Source organism: Lithobates pipiens, unplaced genomic scaffold (assembly GCF_037356315.1).
Source record: "Lithobates pipiens isolate NorthernLeopardFrog02 unplaced genomic scaffold, aLitPip1_a1.2 Scaffold_16, whole genome shotgun sequence".
Classification (NCBI taxonomy): domain Eukaryota; kingdom Metazoa; phylum Chordata; class Amphibia; order Anura; family Ranidae; genus Lithobates; species Lithobates pipiens.
This window is the reverse complement of record NW_027507748.1, coordinates 443,256,716-443,277,553: the sequence shown is the minus strand read 5'-3', so window position 1 is coordinate 443,277,553 and position 20,838 is coordinate 443,256,716. Positions and strand designations below refer to the sequence as shown.

The 20,838-nt window shown below is 39.1% G+C and overlaps 1 protein-coding gene across 9 annotated transcripts in view; it reads right to left on the bottom strand.

The window, feature by feature from the left end:
• AFF3 (ALF transcription elongation factor 3) overlaps nucleotides 1–20,838 on the bottom strand; it is a 498,510-nt gene that overhangs the window by 66,579 nt on the left and 411,093 nt on the right. For all 9 annotated transcript variants that reach the window (XM_077482709.1, XM_077482710.1, XM_077482708.1 and 6 more), the window contains one exon: nucleotides 8,759–8,799. In XM_077482709.1, coding sequence (XP_077338835.1) covers nucleotides 8,759–8,799 — 41 coding nt within the window. The remainder of the gene's footprint in view (nucleotides 1–8,758; nucleotides 8,800–20,838) is intronic.

The window sequence follows — 20,838 nt, the reverse complement described above, 5'->3', positions numbered from 1 at the left end:
GATTACAATCTAAAAAGGAAGGGTCAATTGATACAAAAGGTAATAGCTGTGGGGGGATGAGCTGATGGAGGAAGTAAAACAGTGTAATAGTTAGAAGCAGGATAGGCTTCTTTAAAGAGAAGGGTTTTCAGGGATTTTCTAAAGATGGATAGATGAGGGGACGGTCGGGCAGATTGGAGTAGGGAGTTCCAAAGGATGGGAGAAGCTCTGAAGAACTCCTGGAGGCGAGCATGGGAGGAGGTAACACAGGAGCTTGAGAGCAGAGGAGGCTCCTCAAAGGTTGTGCCTCCCACGATCTGCGTGTGCATCTTCATGCTGTCACAACAGCTGATCGGGAAATCAGCTGTTGTGTCGTTCCATTCCGTTCTGCACATGTGCAGCCCTGAGCAGGCATTTTTCGGCAGAGGGCACTATTTGATAGAACACTGGCCCAGGCTCGGAAAAGATCCAGCCATAAGATTGGGATCTTCCCACATGCCTGGACGACACAGCAAGCTTCTAAGAGGCTGAGCCAGCCACTCCTGCCCCCTCCACAGCCCAGCACTCCAGTGATTGACAGTCACCAGCTCTCTGCTCTCTGAGCACCTTGTACTACATAGTTGATGGCAATCTGAAAAATGTTCCATGTCATGGCACTCAATATATTACTGCTGGGCATTTGTGGCATACTTATGACAGTATCAGAGCAAAAGTCTGCCTCAAAGAGTATTCTCAATAAAAAAGCCACAGGTATAAAGTGTATGCACCTAAATGTGCATGACCATATCTTCATTATCTTCCTAAACACTCTTTTCCAAACCAAATTATGTTATGACAGTCAGAGCTTTTCAAAAGGAAGAAAAGAACGGCTGCACAGCACAGGAACGTTCCAACGATTTTATCTTAAAAAAATAGCAATAAACAGCCAACAAAGACAAAGTGTCAGAACCCAGGAGGTGACACGTGCGTTTCACACTGACCTCAGTGATTTTTCAAAGCTTGCCCACCATTAAGGCCTCCTGTACATTCCTATTGACTAGTGAGACTACCAGTCATAGTGGTGGGCCTGTAAGAATGTGGGGAGGACAGGGGCTAGTAGCAGGCTACTCAGAAGTGTCAAACATTTACCTGTCAGGATTGGTCAGAACTGGGCTATGGCAGGAGGACTTGGGAGGATGCTGCAGTTATGCAAGATACCTCTAGGTGGCCGCACTTTAAACCTGCACCATTTTTTAAAGATTTTCTTAATTTAAATTAAATTAAATTTATTTAATTTAAACTGAGTCTCAAGGGAGACAAGAAGTAAAGATCCACTAACGATTGCAGGTAAAATCACCCCATGATGTTATTTGAACATTGAAAATAAAATTCACGTAAAGCTGCACCCCTGAGTTTATAATCAGATAAGAAAACAATTCAGCAGCAAAAAATGCTTTGCTGGTATACTAAAGGATATCCTCATTGTATTTCCTCTAAAATACTAACTTAGATAAAAAAAACAATGGAAAGACTGCAGAGAACTTCTTTTTGCAACATTCCAAAAGATTCACGAATATAAAACATTCATAACTTTCATATACTGATAGGCTGTAGGACTGATGGAGAAAAAATATCACCAATCTGACAGGTGATTGATATACCACTGCTCTGTTCTTGCAGTGTAATCCAATATATCTTCCCAAGTTAAATATGCCTATTTGCAATTTAATGGAGAGCACATAAACAGTTTAGCAGGTGTTCGCCCTCCCCGAAAGAGCCTGAGCTCCAATATTATATTTAAAAAGATTCCATCAGCAGTTATGCAGTTTGAAGACATACTGTCCACAGCTCTAATGGATTATTTCAGTCTGCTTGAGCTATTTTTATTTCTTCTGCAATGTCTATCCAGCATAATATGTAGTGCACTGCTGTGCCAAGACATGACTGAAACATCCGAAAATAACTAGAAGATTCCAGTTAGAAATGTATTAATCATAATATTGCCTGACTTGTTTATTTTCTTTAAGCAAAGAAATAATGAATGCACACAATATTGCCATATTAGAGTGGAATATATATATATATATATATATATATATATATATATATATATATATATATATATATATATATATATATACACACACACTATATTAACAAAAGTATTCAGACTCTGCCTTTACACGCACACATTTTAATGGCATCCTAGTTTTAGTCTGTTGGGTACCATATTGAGTTGGCCCACCCTTTGCAGCTATAACAGCTTCAACTCTTCTGGGAAGGCTGTCCACAAGGTTTACGAGTGTGTCTGTCTATGGGAATGTTTGACCATTCTTCCAGAAGCACATTTGTGAGGTCAGGCACTGATGTGGACAAGAAGGGCTGGCTTGCAGTCTCCACTCAAATTCATCCCAAAGGTGTCCCATTGGGTTGAGGTTAGGAGTTTGTTCCTCCACCCCAAACTCCTTTATCCAGGTTCTCTAATATATTCACAGTAGGTGTTTCTAGTCTGTTCAAAAGTGAATCTGACCTTAGAGTCTCTGTTGTGATCTATAAAGATATCTGAGAATGAATTACTTTACGTTACAAACAGCTAGACAAATCAAAACGCTCTTGAAGTGAAAAAGGGGGCGGGCAATCAGGGCAACTTTTCAGACTAAAAGCACTAGTTAACTGTCACAGTGTTGGAGGATAACTACTCAGGGCAATATACAGAGGCTATGAAAGTAGGCATTGTACAAGATGCAGCAGCCTTGCAGGTAAGAAAATACACACCATTACACATAATTAACGTGTTTTTTATCCCCCCCCAAAAAATACTAAACTTTAGCTTCAGTGTTCACAGTCTGGCCAGTGGTTTGCTTTAAGCCCTGGTACCTTATATATATTTTTGTATATACTATATATTCTTTTTTTTTTTTTTCTTTAGTCGTCACTCTAAATTCAACAAATCAACAGTAAATCTACCTAAAATTTTATAGGCACACGCAATTAGTAAATAGTGTGAGTATGTATTCTTTTTTAAAACCTGTGCAAGGTTATTAAAAAAAGTCGATTTTTTTGTGGTGTATGACTAGGTTAGCCATTCTCAACCTTTTCAACACAGTGGAAGCCTTGAAATAACTTTCTGGTCTCAGGGAACCCCTGCTAAAATTACTATAGCTATGACTCGTGATACATTAATGTGATGGTCAGTGGGAATTCTCCTTACATTTGTGGTCATTTGGAAAAATTCCGGATAGCTAAAAAGATCAATGGTGTCAGTATGAACCTGAGAGGCAGGAATTGCTCAAGGAACCCCTAGCAGCCTCTGGAGCAGCCTTTCTCAACCTTTTAACCCTGGAGGAACCCCAAAAATAATTTTCAGGTCTCGAGGAACCCTTACTAAAACCAATTTATTAAGGATCAATAGGAACAATGCCCCTTATACTGGTGGCCAATAGGAAGAATGTCCCCCTTAAAGTGGTGCTCAGAATGCCACCTTTAAAAACAGCTAAAAAGATATTTGGTGTCATGCTGCTGGCTTTGCTAAGTGATGTTGAACCTCAAACTCTGTAAGCATCATCAAATGGGTGATTCACAAGCCACAGCTCAAGGAAACCCTAGCAACCTCTGGAGGAACCCCAGGGTTCCACAGAACCCTGTTTGAGAATGGCTGCTCTGGAGTAACCCTAGTTGATAAACCTTGCACTAGATGAATACAGCATCACCTTATCCAATCAGCTAAATCAGGGGACTCCTAACTTTCAAAACAAAGGGACACCTAACTGCCCATCGAACTTTAGTGGTGGACAGTGGGAGTAGAAAATACTCTAGCATCAGTGGGAGTAAACAATGCCAGAGGCTTAATGGTAAGAGGGAGTAAAAAAAAAAAAAAAAAGTGTCAAAAGGAGGAATAGTGCCACAGCAAAGGGCCACAGCTGGCCTGAGGCCACAGTTTCTCAACCCCTGAGCTAAATAAACAACAAGTTTGAAAATTTTTATTCCTTTGGTAAATCACCCCAACACACATACCTATGAAAGAGCTGTCTGTGATTGTAAAAAATGTTAAATGTGTAAAATACAGAAATGTTATTTTATTTTAACCTAACCCTTGTTACCAACAAGATATTCACTTGATGCATTGAACCCAAATCAGTCCTGGAAAACTTAGTACTACATACTACTCAAACATTTAAGTTTATTTATACAGAATTTATGGACAAAAAGGTGTGTATATGCACAAAAAATACATTGTCCTTGTGCATTTACTGTAGCAGTTGGATCATTATAATGCATGATGGATTGTAGGAACTGTGTAACACTGGGCTTCTGCTGACATAGGCTTCAGCAGTTTAACATCAGCAAAATTGCTCAGTATGTCAATAGGTTTGTTATGCATGGTTTACTCAGAGTAATTGGATGTATAAAATTCTTGGTAATACAACTTTTTATGGGAAATTATTATTTCTTTACGCCTGCAAAACCAAGGTGCTGCATGAACAGGATGGGGATCAGTTAAAATGTATTTTGTAACCAGGGATATTTTTAGAATTCTAATACATTTGGGGTAACCATTTTGGCTTAAAGGTGTTAATGAAATATATGCTTCAAATTAAACAGATGGATTGGTTTTTTAAAGTGTATGTAGAGGCAAAACTTTTGTTTTATTTTGTTTCAGACACAGCGGGAAGGGTTAGAGGTTCTGTGAGGTTTCCATGGCTGTCTTGTCCCAGCTGGGGAGATTTACTGCTGTAATTGCCTTAGCATTTATTATCACTTACAGAAACCAAGAGAGAATCCAGAATTTTAGTGTCACCAAAACAATTCTTTGGGAAATCCTATTGCTGTCAATCATAGCCAGTGAGCCAATGAGGAGAGAACGGGGGGGGGGGGGGGGGAGCAGGACTGAAACACGGCTCTATATGTCTTATGGGTGCATAGAGCAAGGCTCGGGAGTGAGCACGCATCAGTGCCCCCATAGCAAGTGACTTGCTATCAGGGGCACTGGTCAAGGGGGACGAGTCAGGAGTGCTGGCCGGGAACCCGAGAAGAAGAGGATCAGGACTGCTCTGTGCAAAACCACTGCAGAGAGCAGGTAAGTATAACATATTTGTTATTTAAAAGAAAAAGCCAAACTTTTAATACTACTTTAAAGTCCTGTTGTTGATGAAACGAACAACAACCAAAATCACAAAAGGACAACACATTCCAAAAAAATTATCCTACATAGTTTCTATGTCCAGCAATGGATGCCCAGTCAGGTAAAACTTTGACAGTATATACCAATTAATATTTTATATGTGCTTTGTAAAAACTGGATGAGACAGGCCATGACAATATTACCAAATGTATCAGTGCAAAGACAGTTCTGGCATTCAAATATGGAATAAATTCACCTAAAGAGTCAGTGTGCTTTTTTTGCCATAAGGTGTTTACCATTTGAAGTGACCCAAAACCAGCTAAAGCCAAGGATAAGGTGCTGAGAACGCCCCTGATGTTATCCCTCCTCAGGCCAATTTCATTAGTACAGTGATAGTGCATATTTTTTTAGCACTGATCACTGTATTAGTGTCACTGGTCCTCGAAAAGTGTCAGTTAGGTGTCCGATTTGTCTGCCGCAATATCGCAGTCAGCTATAAGTCACAGATATCCGTTATTACTAGTAATAATAAAAAAAATCCCATAGTCTGTAGATGCTATAACTTTTGCGCAAACCAATTAATATATGCTTTTTTGGATTTTTTTTTACCACAAATATGTAGCAAAATATTTTATTTTTTTTACTTTTTTATTGGATATGTTTAATAGCACAAAGTAAAAAATATATATATTTTTTATTGTTTATAGTGAAAAAAATAAAAACAGCAGAGGTGATCAATTACCACCAAAAGAAAGCTCTATTTGTGGGAAAAATAGGACAACAATTTTATTTGGGTACATTGTCGCACAACTGCGCAATTGTCAGTTAAAGTAACGCAGTGCAGTATCACAAAAAATGGCCTGGTCATGAAGGGAGGTCAAGTGGTTAAGATAGGAGATCTTACAAGAATCTCACTTTTTTGTATTAAGATTTAACATACTATAGAAACATGGAAACAGAGGAGTGATGGCAGGACAAAACAAAAGGGGTCTGCCCTCCCCTCATTTTGTAAATATACTACATGTATACAGTACTGTGCAAAAATTTTAGGCAAGTGTGAACAAATACTGTAAAAAAAGGAATGCTTTCAAAAATATATATTTAAATGTTTATTTTTATTAATTTACAAAATGCAAAGTGAGCAGAGAAATAAATCGAATCAATATTTAGCGTGTGCATCAATTCTTCTAGGTACACTTGCACACAGTTTTTGAAGGAACTCTGCAGATAAGGTCTTATGCCGCGTACACAAGATCGGAATTTCAGCCAGCAAAAGACCGATGAGAGCTTTTCATCGGAAAATGTGATCGTGTGTATGCTCCATGGGAATTGAGCGGGCCAAATTCCCGCCAGAAAAAATTTGATAGCATGTCCTCAATTTTCCTGATGGAAATTTCCGATCGTGTGCATGCAATTCCGACGTGCAAAAACTCACGCATGCTCAGATTCAACTATGAGATGGAAGCTATTGGCTACTAGGTATTGAACTTCCATTTTCTAGTTCTGTCGTACGTGTTGTACGCCACTGCATTCTTGGCGGCCGGATTTGGTGTGACCGTGTGTAGGCAAGACAGTTTGAACGGAAAACCTACCTGCCGAGTTCCTTCAAAAACTGTGTGCAAGTGTACCTAGAAGAATGGATGATTTTTTGAAGGCAAAGGGTGGTCACACCAAATATGTATTTGATTTTGATTTCTCTCCTGATCATTTACTTTACATTTTTAAAACCTCTAATTCTGTAAGCATTCTTAATTTACAGCATTTTCACATCTTTATAAAACGTTTGCGCAGTATTGTATATTTAAATATGTTTTTTTTTTTTTGTCTATGTTTGTCCCAAGCATGTCTAAATCCAGGCTGGCCGATGCAAGCACGCTATGAGCCACAGATTTTTTACTATACATCATGATGCCTGTAACTTTCTACTACCTGTAAGTGGACTACAATAAATCATTGTTTTTATATTTTATGGACTTCACTATTGCTGCCTTATTTTCTTTCCATTTGGGTAACATCTTATTGGTGAGCTTATATCATATGCATCCCTGTTCTGGAGTGTGATGAGCTGGTGGCTATATGTGGTCTGGATATTGAATTCCCTGTGATCAATCGGCAGTATTTGGAGTGTGGCACCCTGCTCCTCTGAGATTTATGATTACATGCGTATTTATCATTACTTTCTGGTAAACAGATTGGATTCACTTGGGTGTGGTGTGCTTTTTCAAACACACTGAAGCTGGTGAAGGGTCCATCATATCCTCTATCTCTTCATTGACAGAACTGTTAAATGATTATTTGAAGCACTGCATTTTGGACTTTTTATGTTTAAATCCACTTACTGTTGACTGACTCACTACCTATGCTGAAAATCTATTTAAAAAATCAACTACTATTTCAGTAAAATAATACTTTCTAAGATTAGTTTTGAACTTTCCTCCTGCTAGTTTGAGGTCATGTCCCTGTGTTCTTGATCTTGGCATCATATTGAAAATCCTGCCTTCCTGAACCTTATTCACACCCTTGATGTATTTAAAGGTCTCAATCATGCCTCTCCTTTCCCTTTCCTCCAGACTGTACATATTAAGGTCCTTGAGTCTCTTCTGATATGTTTTATACTTCAGACTTTTCACCGTTGTTATCCATCTCTGGACCCGTTCTATCTTATCAATATACTTTTGTATATGAGGTCTCAGGAACTGGACTCTGTATTCTAAATGAGGTTTAGCGAGGGCAAAATTGGGCAATCATGACATATTTTCTCCTTCTACTGGCTGCTCTAGTGATGCATTTCAGAATTCAATTTGCTGTATCCACTGCAAATATGCAAAGAATAAGGGCTCCTTCACACGGACGTGTCCGTGTACGGAGCCCGCTCTGCTCAGTGGGTGATCGCTCTGTCGATCCCCACTGAGCAGGAAGATGACAGGTCCGTATCTGCACATTGTGCAGGGATGGACCTGTCAGAGCGGTGCATTCCTCTATGGGGCATCAGATGAGGACGGACCTGCAGAGTCCATCTTTACCCAATCCGATCCTCAGACGGATGGAAAAGTAGGTTTTTCCTCCGTTACACTTTTTCGGATTGGAGCGGGTCGGATGTCAGCGGACATGTCACCGCTGACATCCAACGCTCCATAGAGGTCTATGGAGCGTACATTCAGGTCCGCCTAAAAAAACTGACAGGCAGACCTGAACGGATCGTTCATGTGAAAGAGGCCTTAGAAGAATTCTTAACATCAATAACATAAATACTATAAATAAAAATATTTTATAACAATCCTTTTAGGATATGTCAACACAAAGACTGAATTACTACAGGAGTAGTTTATATCCTAGTCTGTGATAAATTCAAACACATAGTCAGGCTTATGGCAAAAGTCTATAAAATCCTCAGAACTTGATTGGGGATTGGAAGTAAACACAATATTTGAGAACCACCCCAAAATTATACTGATGAACAAATGCCTAAATACCTTGACTAAGTTCACCCCTTTGGTACATTATGCTGTACCTTCCTAAAGTAAATTGTCTTCTAGTTGCTCTGTGGTTTTGAGTCAAATAATAATTTAGCAACAGAGGCACTTTAGCTCACAATTTGACTTTGAGTTATATACCGCAGTAAATAAGTCCACATGCTTCATGAAACAATTTATGATTTATAAAAATGATAAAAGGTACCTTTCGCTTTGGACTCCGATGGCTTGTCCCTGGGCTGCTGGCTGAGAAAAAACAGACAAGAAAAATTTACTTCACATCCAAAAAGAAGCTGCAAGATCATCAGACTTCCTATCCAAACACAAAAAAAAAAAAATCAACATTCCAACATGAATAGCAGAGGTGCAGACAGAAGCTTTCTATTTAACATTTGCACTTGGTAAGTATGTCTATGCTATGTAATATAAGACAGTGAATGTTCTTGAGAATTTACTTTCAGCAAGCTTTCATTGATATTCAATGCTATTATGCTGATAATACATAAGTCAAAGCTTTTTCTAAAGGACAAAGTATAATATTTTTAAATATATTTTTCTTTTTTTTAGACGTACAATTTTAAAAATTGACATAATAAATTAAAAAAAATAAAATAAATTACTACGTTTTGTGGAGCAAGCTGTAAGTAAAACAGAATTCTATTATCTTTTGGTAAAAGTAAAATATAGTTTATTCCTTAATTTATCTTCATACACTGTGCCCATATTATTAATATTATTATTAGTAGTAATTCATTGTTATAATTATTTTTTCAGGATTTATATAGTGCCAACAGTTTCTGCATCATTTTATAAAATAAAGTGAGACAGTACAGTCACAATGCAATTCACGATAAGATGGTTAGGGTGCCCTGCTCGTGAGATGAGCATTTTCAATCTAAAGGGATGGGGGAGTAATGCAAACAGTAGAATGGGATGGGGGTAAGTTGATTGAAAAATTAAATTGCTAGATACAGGCAGGATAGATTTGTCTGAAGAGATTCATTTTTTAGGGATTGCCTAAAGGCAGACAGAGTGGTAAAATCACCAGAAAGGTATGGGTGGGGAGTTCTAGAGGATGGGAGATGATTTGGAGAAGTCCTGGATGTGGGCATGAGAGAAAGTCACGAGGGAGCTAGAGTGCAGGAGGTCTCGAGGGAAGCAAACTGGATGGATTGGCTGATATCTTTAGATGACGCTGGGGCAGAATTGTGGATGGCTTTTGTAAGTTGTTGTTAAGATTTAGAATTTTTTCAATCCTGGAACTTCACGTGAAATTCCAGCAGTGACTGAACATCACAATTATACTATCATGACTCCAGCAGTGTGTACTATTGCATTGTGCGCTAGCATTGAAACCATGTGATTTAAGTAGTTCACAGGAAAAGGTGACAATGCTACAATTAAAGTAAGCATTGTCACCCCAGCAAACATTACTGGGAGGTAAGCAAAAATCTCTCACACACGATCACATTTACTGATGTACTTTGCTTACTTTGCTAGGTGAACTTTCACTACTTCATTAGTATATTAACCCATAATATGAAGCAAGAGCATCAGTATGACGATCAGGCAGTCAGCATTTGCATATTGATAAGTCAGCAAAGGCAGTTTCCATGTCAAAGCTTGGGCCAAGAACTGTTTAAAGTGATTGCAAAGCTGGAGTTAGGCTTTGATCACAGGACAGGTCCTCTTTGCCTTTAGGGCCCATTCCCAATTTTGTGAATCTTTTTTTTTTTTTGCATAGTCATTGATTGTATTATGGCAGTTTATTCATTTGAATGCGCTGTCAACACAATTGAGCACACAAAAAATAAACCTGTATTATTTTTGGGAATGCAGTGCAACATATGTGTTGTGGTAACGCACGGTAATACTCATAATAATGCAATGCACATATGCAAATGCAGACTTAATGAAGAAAATTATGTAATCTATTTTAGACTTTAGGATTGTTCTATCTGTTCTGTGATGATAATATTCTAAATATAAAGAAAACGACGCTTAGTGCTTAATCAAAATATAAATAACCAAGTTTTCACAGCTGCACTCAAAAGCATGAAAAATACAAATGCCTAATGTACAAATTATTCCCAGTATAGTTGTGCTGTGTAAAATGAATCATCATAATTAGGTAAATTCTTAAGTAATCACAATGTGACACTTATATCATTAAATAAATGTGAAAATAAAACACCACAATTAAGTGACTAGCATAAAGTCCATAAGTAATAATCCTCATGAGCACTATATAATTATCAAAATGAGGTGCCCATATGCAAACAGTACATTCAAAATATAAGTGCCCATATCTTTCAAACCCAGCGATGTGTGACCAGTGAGCCCACCACCACAGAAACAAACAGCCTCCTACCAAATTGCTGGACCCCAAATTATAGGTGGTCTAACATGGGTCTTGTATCATGGATTATCCAGCACAGGGAACACGTGCGGTACCGTTGATAGTAACCTCCACTCTATAAGGCCACATATGCTAGCATTTGTTTCCACCAGTTTACATTTTCTATTATTAACCACTTAAGGACCAGAAACACCCAAACAAAATTTATTTCCTTTTCCCCCCTACAAATAGAGCTTTACTTTGGTGGTTTCTTCACCTCTGTGGTTTATATTTTTTGCGCTATAAACAAAAAAAGGCTGACAATTTTGAAAAAACGATATTTTTCCTTTTTTTTGTTATAACAAATATCCAAAAAAATGTAAAAATGTATAGCTTCTACAAAATAGGGAATAGATTTATGCCATTTTTATTATTATTATTTTTAATGGCGGTGATCAGCGATTTTTAGTAGGACTACTACATTGTGGCGGACAGATCAGACACTTTTGACCCTTTTTTGTGACCAGTGATATTTATACAGCGATCAGAGCTAAAAATAGCCACTGATTACTGTATAAATGTCACTGGCAAGGAAGGGGTTAACACTTGGGGGTGATCAAGGGGTTAAGTGTTCCCTAGGAAGGTGTTTCTAACTGTGGGTGGCGTGTACTGACAGGGAGTAGAGAGAGATCACTATTCCTGATCACTAGGAACAGCAGATCTCTCTCCAATCCCCTGTCAGAACGGGGATCTGTCTATTTACATTGACAGATGCCCGTTACGGCACTCTGTGGAGTGATCATGGGTGGCAGGAGGACATTGTGGCCCTTGGCCATGAGCATCGGCTCCAGTATTGTGTGCCTGCCTACAATAGCTCTTAAAGCGGCAAACTTACAATGACGGCGGTTCGTGCAGCCGTGTCAACAGTACAACTGCAGTACAGCTGTAGTACAACTGCAGTGGCTGGTCAACAAGTAGTTAAACAATATTTACAAAAATGTAAAATATGGTCTCTAATGCAGAACTTAAAGAAACCCTGTCTCTTTAAAGAGCACTACTATGAGGTAAATCTCAGGGTATACCTGTGTGTGGTGACATTGTGTATAACATACATTAATTTAAAGTCGTAGTCGTTATTGTTAATATTATGCACGGTTGATAGGCCAAACCCTATCTGGTGGCAGTGTGATAAATCTAAACCCAGTTACGATTGCTCTCAGTCTGCTGGCACTTGTGCAGGGTGAAGCTGTGAGTGGTATTGTCGCATACCAGTGACAGTGTGGCGTGAATTGTACCAGCTATTTGTCACAGGTGGGTGAGGGTGGTGGTGGGATAGGGGATGAGATGGGGGGGGGGGGGCGCCGTGTTCGTCACACTCCAGATTTTGGCGGCTCCAGCTTTGATAAATTTCCCTCTTTGTTGCTTGTGAGACCTCCAGCTATCATAAATATGAATAAGAAAAATAATATTTTGATAGGGGTTTAATATTTAGGACAGGCCAGGGGACAATAGTGTTAGAAAGGACAGGAGCATGTCACTCATATATTTGCAATATCTTTAAGGATAACAACGTTAGTGCAATTTTATAGCATTTTGATGATAAAGTGCCTTTACAATCAAGACCTTTTTTTAGTTTATTTTGAAAGATTGGAAAGAGAAGAACCATATTTCATTACTGATGGCTTCTTATTTGCAAGGGTGATGTCTCATGTTGGTGCTCGCTACTTGACACTGCTATGCAATTTCCTCTCCAGCTCTAATTTAAACATTTATCCAGCAACATTCAGCAGCACATACCAGTGCTTTGACTTTTATGAATCCCTGTGGATGCTGTGTTCAGGCCATACAGATGAACATGCTCTACAAATAACAACCAAGCACAAAGGTCTATTTATTCACACTTGGCAGACTGAATACAGATTGACTGTCCCGCCTATAAATTTTCACATCATTTCAAACAAGGTAACCCAAGCCAAAAGAAGAAAAAAAATCATGTCATAAAGTACTGAACACAGTCCGTTAGATTATGCTTCCATTTATTTACACAGGCCATCAGATGGGCTTCTCTCATTGCATTGCCTGACACTACACAATTATACCACAATACAAGGAAGCTTTGTCAGATGTCCCAGTTAACCAGTTTTACACTAACATTTATTCCACTTTATATAAATGTACAACTATGTCACCAACTATGCTTAAATTCTTGAGAAAATGTATATATATTACAGATTTTTCCCTCGAAACTACCCTGGAAAAAAAAAAACACAGCAAAAAAAGTATACTGTAGTTGTTGACTCCATCAAATGTTTCATATTCCTAGAGAACAAAGAAACTCATTGGTTTGTATGGGTCATTCTTTGAAGAATTAAGAATGACTAAGGGCAGCAACCAAACAGCTAGTCAATTGAAATGCATGTCTGAAATGCACATCAAATGTAGGTCAGCAAATTGGCAATTACTTCAATGGTACAACATGGATGACAGTCCTGAGGTCGCATTTAACCTGCTTTGTGTTTTATTTTATTTTTAGAGTTGGACGAACGGTTTGGGTCATGCAAAAGTTCGACCATAACATTACCTGTTCACCCGAACACCCGAATTTGCGGGGCATTTGGTGGGATGTTCACCCGCCGAACGCCCCACAATGCACTGCATGCTGCACAGTGCATTCCAAAGCTTTCCCTAATTAGGGTACAGTGAATAGCTGTTGTTAAGGAGTGTGGTCGGGAAACTGACCCACTGACAGCTGAATGGAAAAAAAATATTGCCGGCAATAGAAAAATAAAAATAAGAAAATATTGCCAACTATAGAAAATAAAACTGGAAAATCTCATGCCAAAATTGTAAAAAAAACAGTGTGGGGCCCCCGAGCATGCAGCCTGGAAGGCCAGGAAAGGGAGAGTGCTAACTCCTGAATCATACCAGACCACATGCCCTCAACATATAGGGTTGCTTTGGGGCCTTTTTGGGACAAGGGTTTCTTCCAGACAACCCTGGGCTGTGGTTGTGGGGAGTCTGCGGGCAGGGGGCTAATCGGAATCTGGATACATTGTGCCCCTACTCATTCACCAAAGAAGTATCAAAGGAAAAAAAACGTTTTTTGACAACTTCTTTATTAAAAAGAATGTCCCCCCAATGTAGATCCATCATCAATCATGATGCCAGCACCACTGTCGGACCTGAAAAAAGAAAAAAAAAAGCTTTCCCTTCTGATAGTTCTAATATAGGTAAGGGACGAGGCCACCTTGTGACATCACCGACCAGTGCAGTTTTTTTTTCATTAGTGCATGTCCCTCAGGGCAGTACCCGAGCCCCCATACCCTTTTTATGGCCAATAACCTGCATATAGACTTTTTATTTTTCCATGTTCGGGTCCAATAGACTTCAATGTGGTTCGGAGTTCGGGCCCAACTTTTTCTATGTTCGGGAGTTCTGGTGCAAAACCTAACCGGGGGGTTGTTTATATGGATGCAGTATGTCCCTTGCACTTGTAGCACCCTCGTCCTAAAAGAGGGTTACTGGTAAATTTAGCTTTGCTAGGTGGTATCTAGGCTTACTAATTTGTGGTGTTTAATGGTCAAATGGCTTCCTTCCTAATCGTGTTCCAGTTGGTGCTTCTCCCTTTTTTCAGTAGGTGTTACCTTTGACATTAGTATGATGAGCTACAGTGAATTCAGGTTATGGATAAACATACTTTGTCTCATCCAATCAGATTCACTGCTATGCATGCTGGGAAAAGCTATTTATTTAGAAGTCAGGTGATCTAGGTCTTTCCAGCCCAGACTGCAGTCTGGGTGGATGTGTGTGTGAAACGGCTCTTGAATGCTAGGCCTGAAGCCTGAGGCCTATCCAGGTGCTCACCTACCTGAGACCTATCAAGGTGTTCAAGATTATGCGGAGAAAAGCCTGCTAAATATCCGGAAGCATGAAGGAAAGGATGAAGACCTGAGATGAAGTACCAGAGGTGACTTTTGCAAGAGGGGACCCATAAAGAGCCTGGGAAAGCATCAAGACAGAATCATCCATAGAATCCCTACACCTTCCATGAGTTAAGTTCAGTTACCATAGAAAACAGCCTATCCTACGAAGTACAGATGTGCTGGTTGAGCTTAAAGGCTCTTTTGCTGTACTCACCATTTTTATCTAAGGAGTTTGCCAATCTGCTTGGTCTGCTGATCGTTACTATTTTTGGCTAAGGGTGTCCTGTGCTCTATCCCTCCTCTCCCGCATTTTTCCCGTTGTGAGAAATAAACTTCTCTTTGTTTAAGCATAAAAGGGACTGGCGCCCAATTTCAATCTTGTTCATCAAGTATGTCAGCCCTCCCTGCCTCTGAGGGTCACCATCAGGCTCCTGGAAAGTTGGGGTAGACACTACACACTTAACTGCAAAAGCCAGTACTTAACAGCAGCACCCATGTACACAGATCCTAATCAGACCCAAAACTGATCTATCACTGTAATGCTATGCACACTAGATGGGTCCCTTTACATTGAAGAACTGATGTATTTGATATAGCCCATTTTTGAACTGACAATGTGCAATAGCTCACAGCAACTAATCAGACCCAAGCGTGAGCGAAAAGATGAACCTGGATTGGTTATAAGTGTTCACATACTAATTTTACATAAATATATAAAAAGTTTGTGAATCTGCACTAGGTAACACTTTTGGAGTTGATTTACTAAAGGCAAATAAGCTGTGCATTTTGCAAGTGCAGTTGCACCCTGCAAATGCATTTGCACTTATTTCCCCCCGAGCGTAGTAAATGTGGTAAAGCTCTGCTGATTTTCATCATCCAATCATGCCTTTTTTCCTTGCATCTGGATTTTCATTATAAAGTGAAGCCTTGCCACATTTAAGGCCCGTACACACGGTCGGACTTTTTGACAACAAACATGCAAATTAGCTGTTTTGGAGCAACATCCGACTGTGTGTACGCTCCATCGGACAAACTTTTTCTGTTTTCATCGGACTTTTGTTGGCTCTGCGAACGGACAAACTTTTTGACAACAGAAGTCCGATGGAGCAAAGTCCTACCGTGTGTACGCAAAAGCATCGGACTTTTGTACAAGGTACAAACACGCATGCTCAGAACCATTGCAAACGATCAGACTACAATACAGAAGTTGACCAAAGGTGGCGCTGGAGTCATTGAACGTCCTCTTTTGAAGCGGCGTCAGTACGTTGTGACGTCATTACGTTCGTGTTTGTTGTCAAAAAGTCCGACCGTGTGTATGCAATACAAACTTGTGGACAACACACTTTGTACAAAAGTCCACGGAAAAGTTTGTACAAGTCCGACCGTGTGTATGGGGCTTTACACTTACTGAGGAAAATGAGCACAACTGCACTTGCAGAGTGCTACTGCACTTGCAAAGTCTATTTGTCTTCAGTAAATCCACCCCTATTTTAACTAATGCATAAAAAAAACGAATTGAAAATACAAAAGAATATGTGACATGGAAGCAGCACTTAGTAAATCAACCCCCTTGAATTTAGATATTTACTAAGGGCACATATACTGTGAACTTTGCTCCAGAGCTTAAAGTGGAGCTCCACCCTAAAGTGGAACTTCCGCTCATTGGAACCCTCTCCCCCTCCGGTGCCACAATTGGCACCTTTCAGGGGGTGCAGATACCTGTATACTACAGGTATTTGCACCTACTTCCGGCATAGATAGCCGCAGATTCTGCGGGTATTCACGCCACTTCCTGATCCCAGAGACAGCGGGGACCATCCTTATTGCGCAGCGCGACTTGCGCATGTGCAGTAGGGAACCCGGAAGTGAAGCCGCAAGGCTTCAATTCCTGATTCCCATACTTAAGATGGCGGCGGCAGCACCCGAGAGCAGATCGAGAGATTGGCTTCAGGTGCCGACATCGCGGGCGCGCTGGGCAGGTAAGTGTCCATATTTTAAAAGTCAGCAGCTGCAGTATTTGTAGCTGCTGACTTTTAAAATCAAAAAACGGGGGAACTCCCGCTTTAATAAATGAGCTGAAGCTTCACTTTGCAAAGAATACCCAATCACATGCAAAGAAAATAAAAGAAAATACATTTTTGCTTGTACATGATTGGATGATGGAAGTAAGCGGAGCTTTCTCTCATTTATGAGGTTCTACAGCAGATGCCCTTGCAGAGTACAACTGCACTTGCAAAATGCACAGTCTATTTGCCTTTAGTAAATCAACCCCATGATATCTATAGAAGCTATAAACACAACCTGTTGTGCGTCTCCTCTAAATGTACATTCAACATCAATAGTAATGCAAAACAACAGTTCAAGTGATACCAAAATCACACAATGTGAAAAATCCATTATCCAGTAGCTGTGCATTATAATGTTCACATGTTCTTCAGTGCTCTACCACCAAGACAAATACAAATCTCTTACCAGAAGCCAAAGACCTTTTGCATTAGGGTCATAAGTGGACTAGCCAGGACAACTGCCCAGTGGATGGCCACAGTTGGTAAAAAAACACCTCTCCAGCAATATCATAAACGGGCCATAGAAGAGGAAATGTGCAAGCATGTAGCATAATAGTGTCAAATAAAATTTATTAATATAGAAGAACCAGTAGGTACTTACAAAGGAAGAAAACATAGGCCGGTAACTAAAGAACATCGCCCGGCATGTGTGATGATGTTGGCCTGCTAAGCTCCATTTGATTTCATCACAAGGGGTCGTCATCAGGGGCCAGCGCATAAACATTTGTCACTATGTAGTTGAGAAATATTTAAACTAAAGACACATATTTGTAAAAAGAGTGTATGTGCCCTGTACAATAAATGTATGTTTTATAGAGGAATTTGCTACAATAAAAAGGTACAAAAGTAGGACTTTGATAGAATAAAGTATTACAATTACAATAGCAGCACATTAAAGCCTCGTACACACAATCGGATTTTCGGCAGACAGAGCACCAGACTTTTGTCCGAAGGGCGTGTGCTTGAATTTTGTCTTCCATACTAACAGTACACAATTGTCGGCCAACAAACACGAACGTAGTGATGTACAAGAAGTACTACGAGCCGATAAAGAGGAAGTTCAATTGTCAGACGCCACCCTTTGGGCTCCTTCTGCTAATTTTGTGTTAGTAGAAGTTTGGTGAGTGTTGATTTGCGATTTTCATTTTGTGCTTTTCAATTTGGGCTTTTCATTTCATGCTTTTCAGTTTGTTTCTGAATGGTCGTTAGACAATCAGACATGCTGTGGAATCGGAGGAGATAACGTGTTTGTTATTATTGGACTTGGAGTTATTGTTTTGACCCAAGTCCAGTCTGAAAGGAAATAGTAGGTATTCTGGATAATCACCCTTCTTGTAGGTACACCAACAGGGCCCTCAGATATCTATAGACACTGAGTGAACGAGAGGCAGGTTGTGTATTCATAAGATGTCTGAGTTTATTGAGCGCAAAAGTAGCTTATATTCAGTATAGAACAAAGGAGGGGGAGTGGTTAATTTAATGCATACATGTCTAAGGTTATACAAGTTTGTTACTTGATATATATCTACCACAAGTTAGATAAGACATCTGGTCATTAGTCACATATCTTGGCTGATTGCTTAAAGCTAAACAGGATATACATTACGAGAACAGGTTTGACTGCTGTGAGCACATAAGGGGGGGATGCTGTGCAAACATTCTTGTAAATTCTGAACTTTTTTATTGTGTAAGTTTGACCTTACACAATAAGCGACTTCATACAAAATGGCGGGGGGTATACAAAATGGAGTCATGATGATTCATTCATATTATTACAAAATAGGTAGTTTGTATATTAGATCACAAAACACAAGGGGCTTTTTACATGATACTTTCAATCCTCTCTTTTGTCACAAACGTGACAATCACAAACCCTGTTGTCCCCAATATGCCCAGTGATTTACCTGGACTACTTTCCCACAAATTTACCATTATCCTAAGCATATAAAAATAGAGAACAATAAACACATAATCTCACGCATAGCAATTGTCGACGAAATACAAAGGAGGAAAGGGCGTGACGGTCCATAAAAGCAAACGAGAGGGGCGTGACAACCTTTAGGCCAAATAAAAACAGTCCCAAAGAAAAGCACAAAAAAAATCTCTTGTATGGCTTCTGCGTCATTTGGCTAACCCCCAAGGTGTCATTCCCAGGAACATTTTCCAGCAGGAGTCTGCCTTTACTCATCTCAGCACCTCCCATGGCATTTGAACAACAAAGATGAACAGCAAAGTTTTCCATATAAAAACTGTAGTCATCTCTTCATCCATATAGGGTAGGGTATGAATGGGGTATAGGGTATGAATGGGGTATAGGGTATGAATGGGGTGGGCATTTCTTCATGTGCATGGGGCTAGGAGTGAATGCTGGCTGGCTGGGGCAGATACACCTCAGCCAACATGAATAATCACAGAATTTACCTGATCAATTCAGGCCTTAACCATTGAAGGTATTAAAAATAATATTCCTCATTAACTCAAACATAAGTAAAACATGCAGAAATAAAAATGTTTCTCAGCAACAGTCTTCATTATATAGATTCAATTTATTTAACTAAACATTTTTTATTTCAAATCCAGTATTTCAGCAGGATTTTAACAAAACTTAAACACCTTTACTTCCTTCTATCCCCGGGACCCAAGTGGACCCGAGGGTCTCTGAACAGAACATTTTACCCAAACACATATTCTGACTCAGAAGTCAGCCTCCCAACTTTGCAAATATATCTGATCATCAGCAACAAACAAAATATTAATGGATAAACAACATTACATCATTAACACATCACGATTGACACTCTGGGAATTCAAAAGGTAAATATATCCAGAATAGTCACTGACTGTTATTCAAACAAACTTTCCCCTCAATAGTATGTCATGGACTCAATAAATGCAGCAATTTATTTTGGTCCTGGTTACTTGATTTCAGTAACTCTTCAAACATTTGTAGTTTCACCCTTTTTTTTGACCAAAATCCCATTATCAATTTTAATTTAACCCCAAACTTTTAGGGAAATATATATTATCAGGAACATGGGTCTAATGACCTCTACTCCCAAAACAAGAAAACACAATATGAGACAACTCTTTGTGTACATTTTAAACAAATACTTAAGATAATTTACTAATAAGATAATACCCTGTGCATTCATTAAGCACAATACAACCACTTTCTTATTCCACATTCATTTGTCCATTCCATTCATTCTTCTTTAGTACTGTTTTCCATATTTTCCCTTTGAGCACCTTTTCCAATTTTCATTTCTCAACATCAACAAAATTATTATTATTTTATTATTTTTTTTTATAACATATTTTTTTCCTACATAAAACACCACTCTAGGTTCTTCTGTAACACTATAATGCCATTTACTGAATGCTTCGGAGCCCAGGGCAATTATATCAATCCGAAATATAGCACATTTGCTGATATTTAAAAAAAAACCCACCTTTTAACTTCAATAATGTAAGGAAAGGCAATGACAATTAAAACAGTCCTTAAAGTCAGACTCTAACTGAAATACCCTATACATAAATTGAAACGCTACTCTTAAAAATTTGTATCTGTTCAGATTCCTCAAAAAAAAACAAAAAACATTTGGTACCCGCGCATACATGTAATTTATCAGTGATGTGTCACATTCCCCCTTTACTGTTTCCAATTAACTATGCATTGGACATGGGCTTAACATGTGCCCAACACATTTCATGAATAGACTGACAATAGTTGCAACATTTTAACAATAAACATGTATTTTTAATCTATATAGATAACTTTTCTAAATTAAATCCTTCTTTAACATTCACTCTCCACCTCAGCAAGTCTCTCGGACCCGCTGGATATGGAATGCATATATATAGCAGTATGCTGTGCGCAAAAGCGGTGGCGATTGCATGGTCGGTGGTTTGATCCCCTTTTTCACTTGAAGCAACATAGAAGATCTTTGCAAGCGGATAT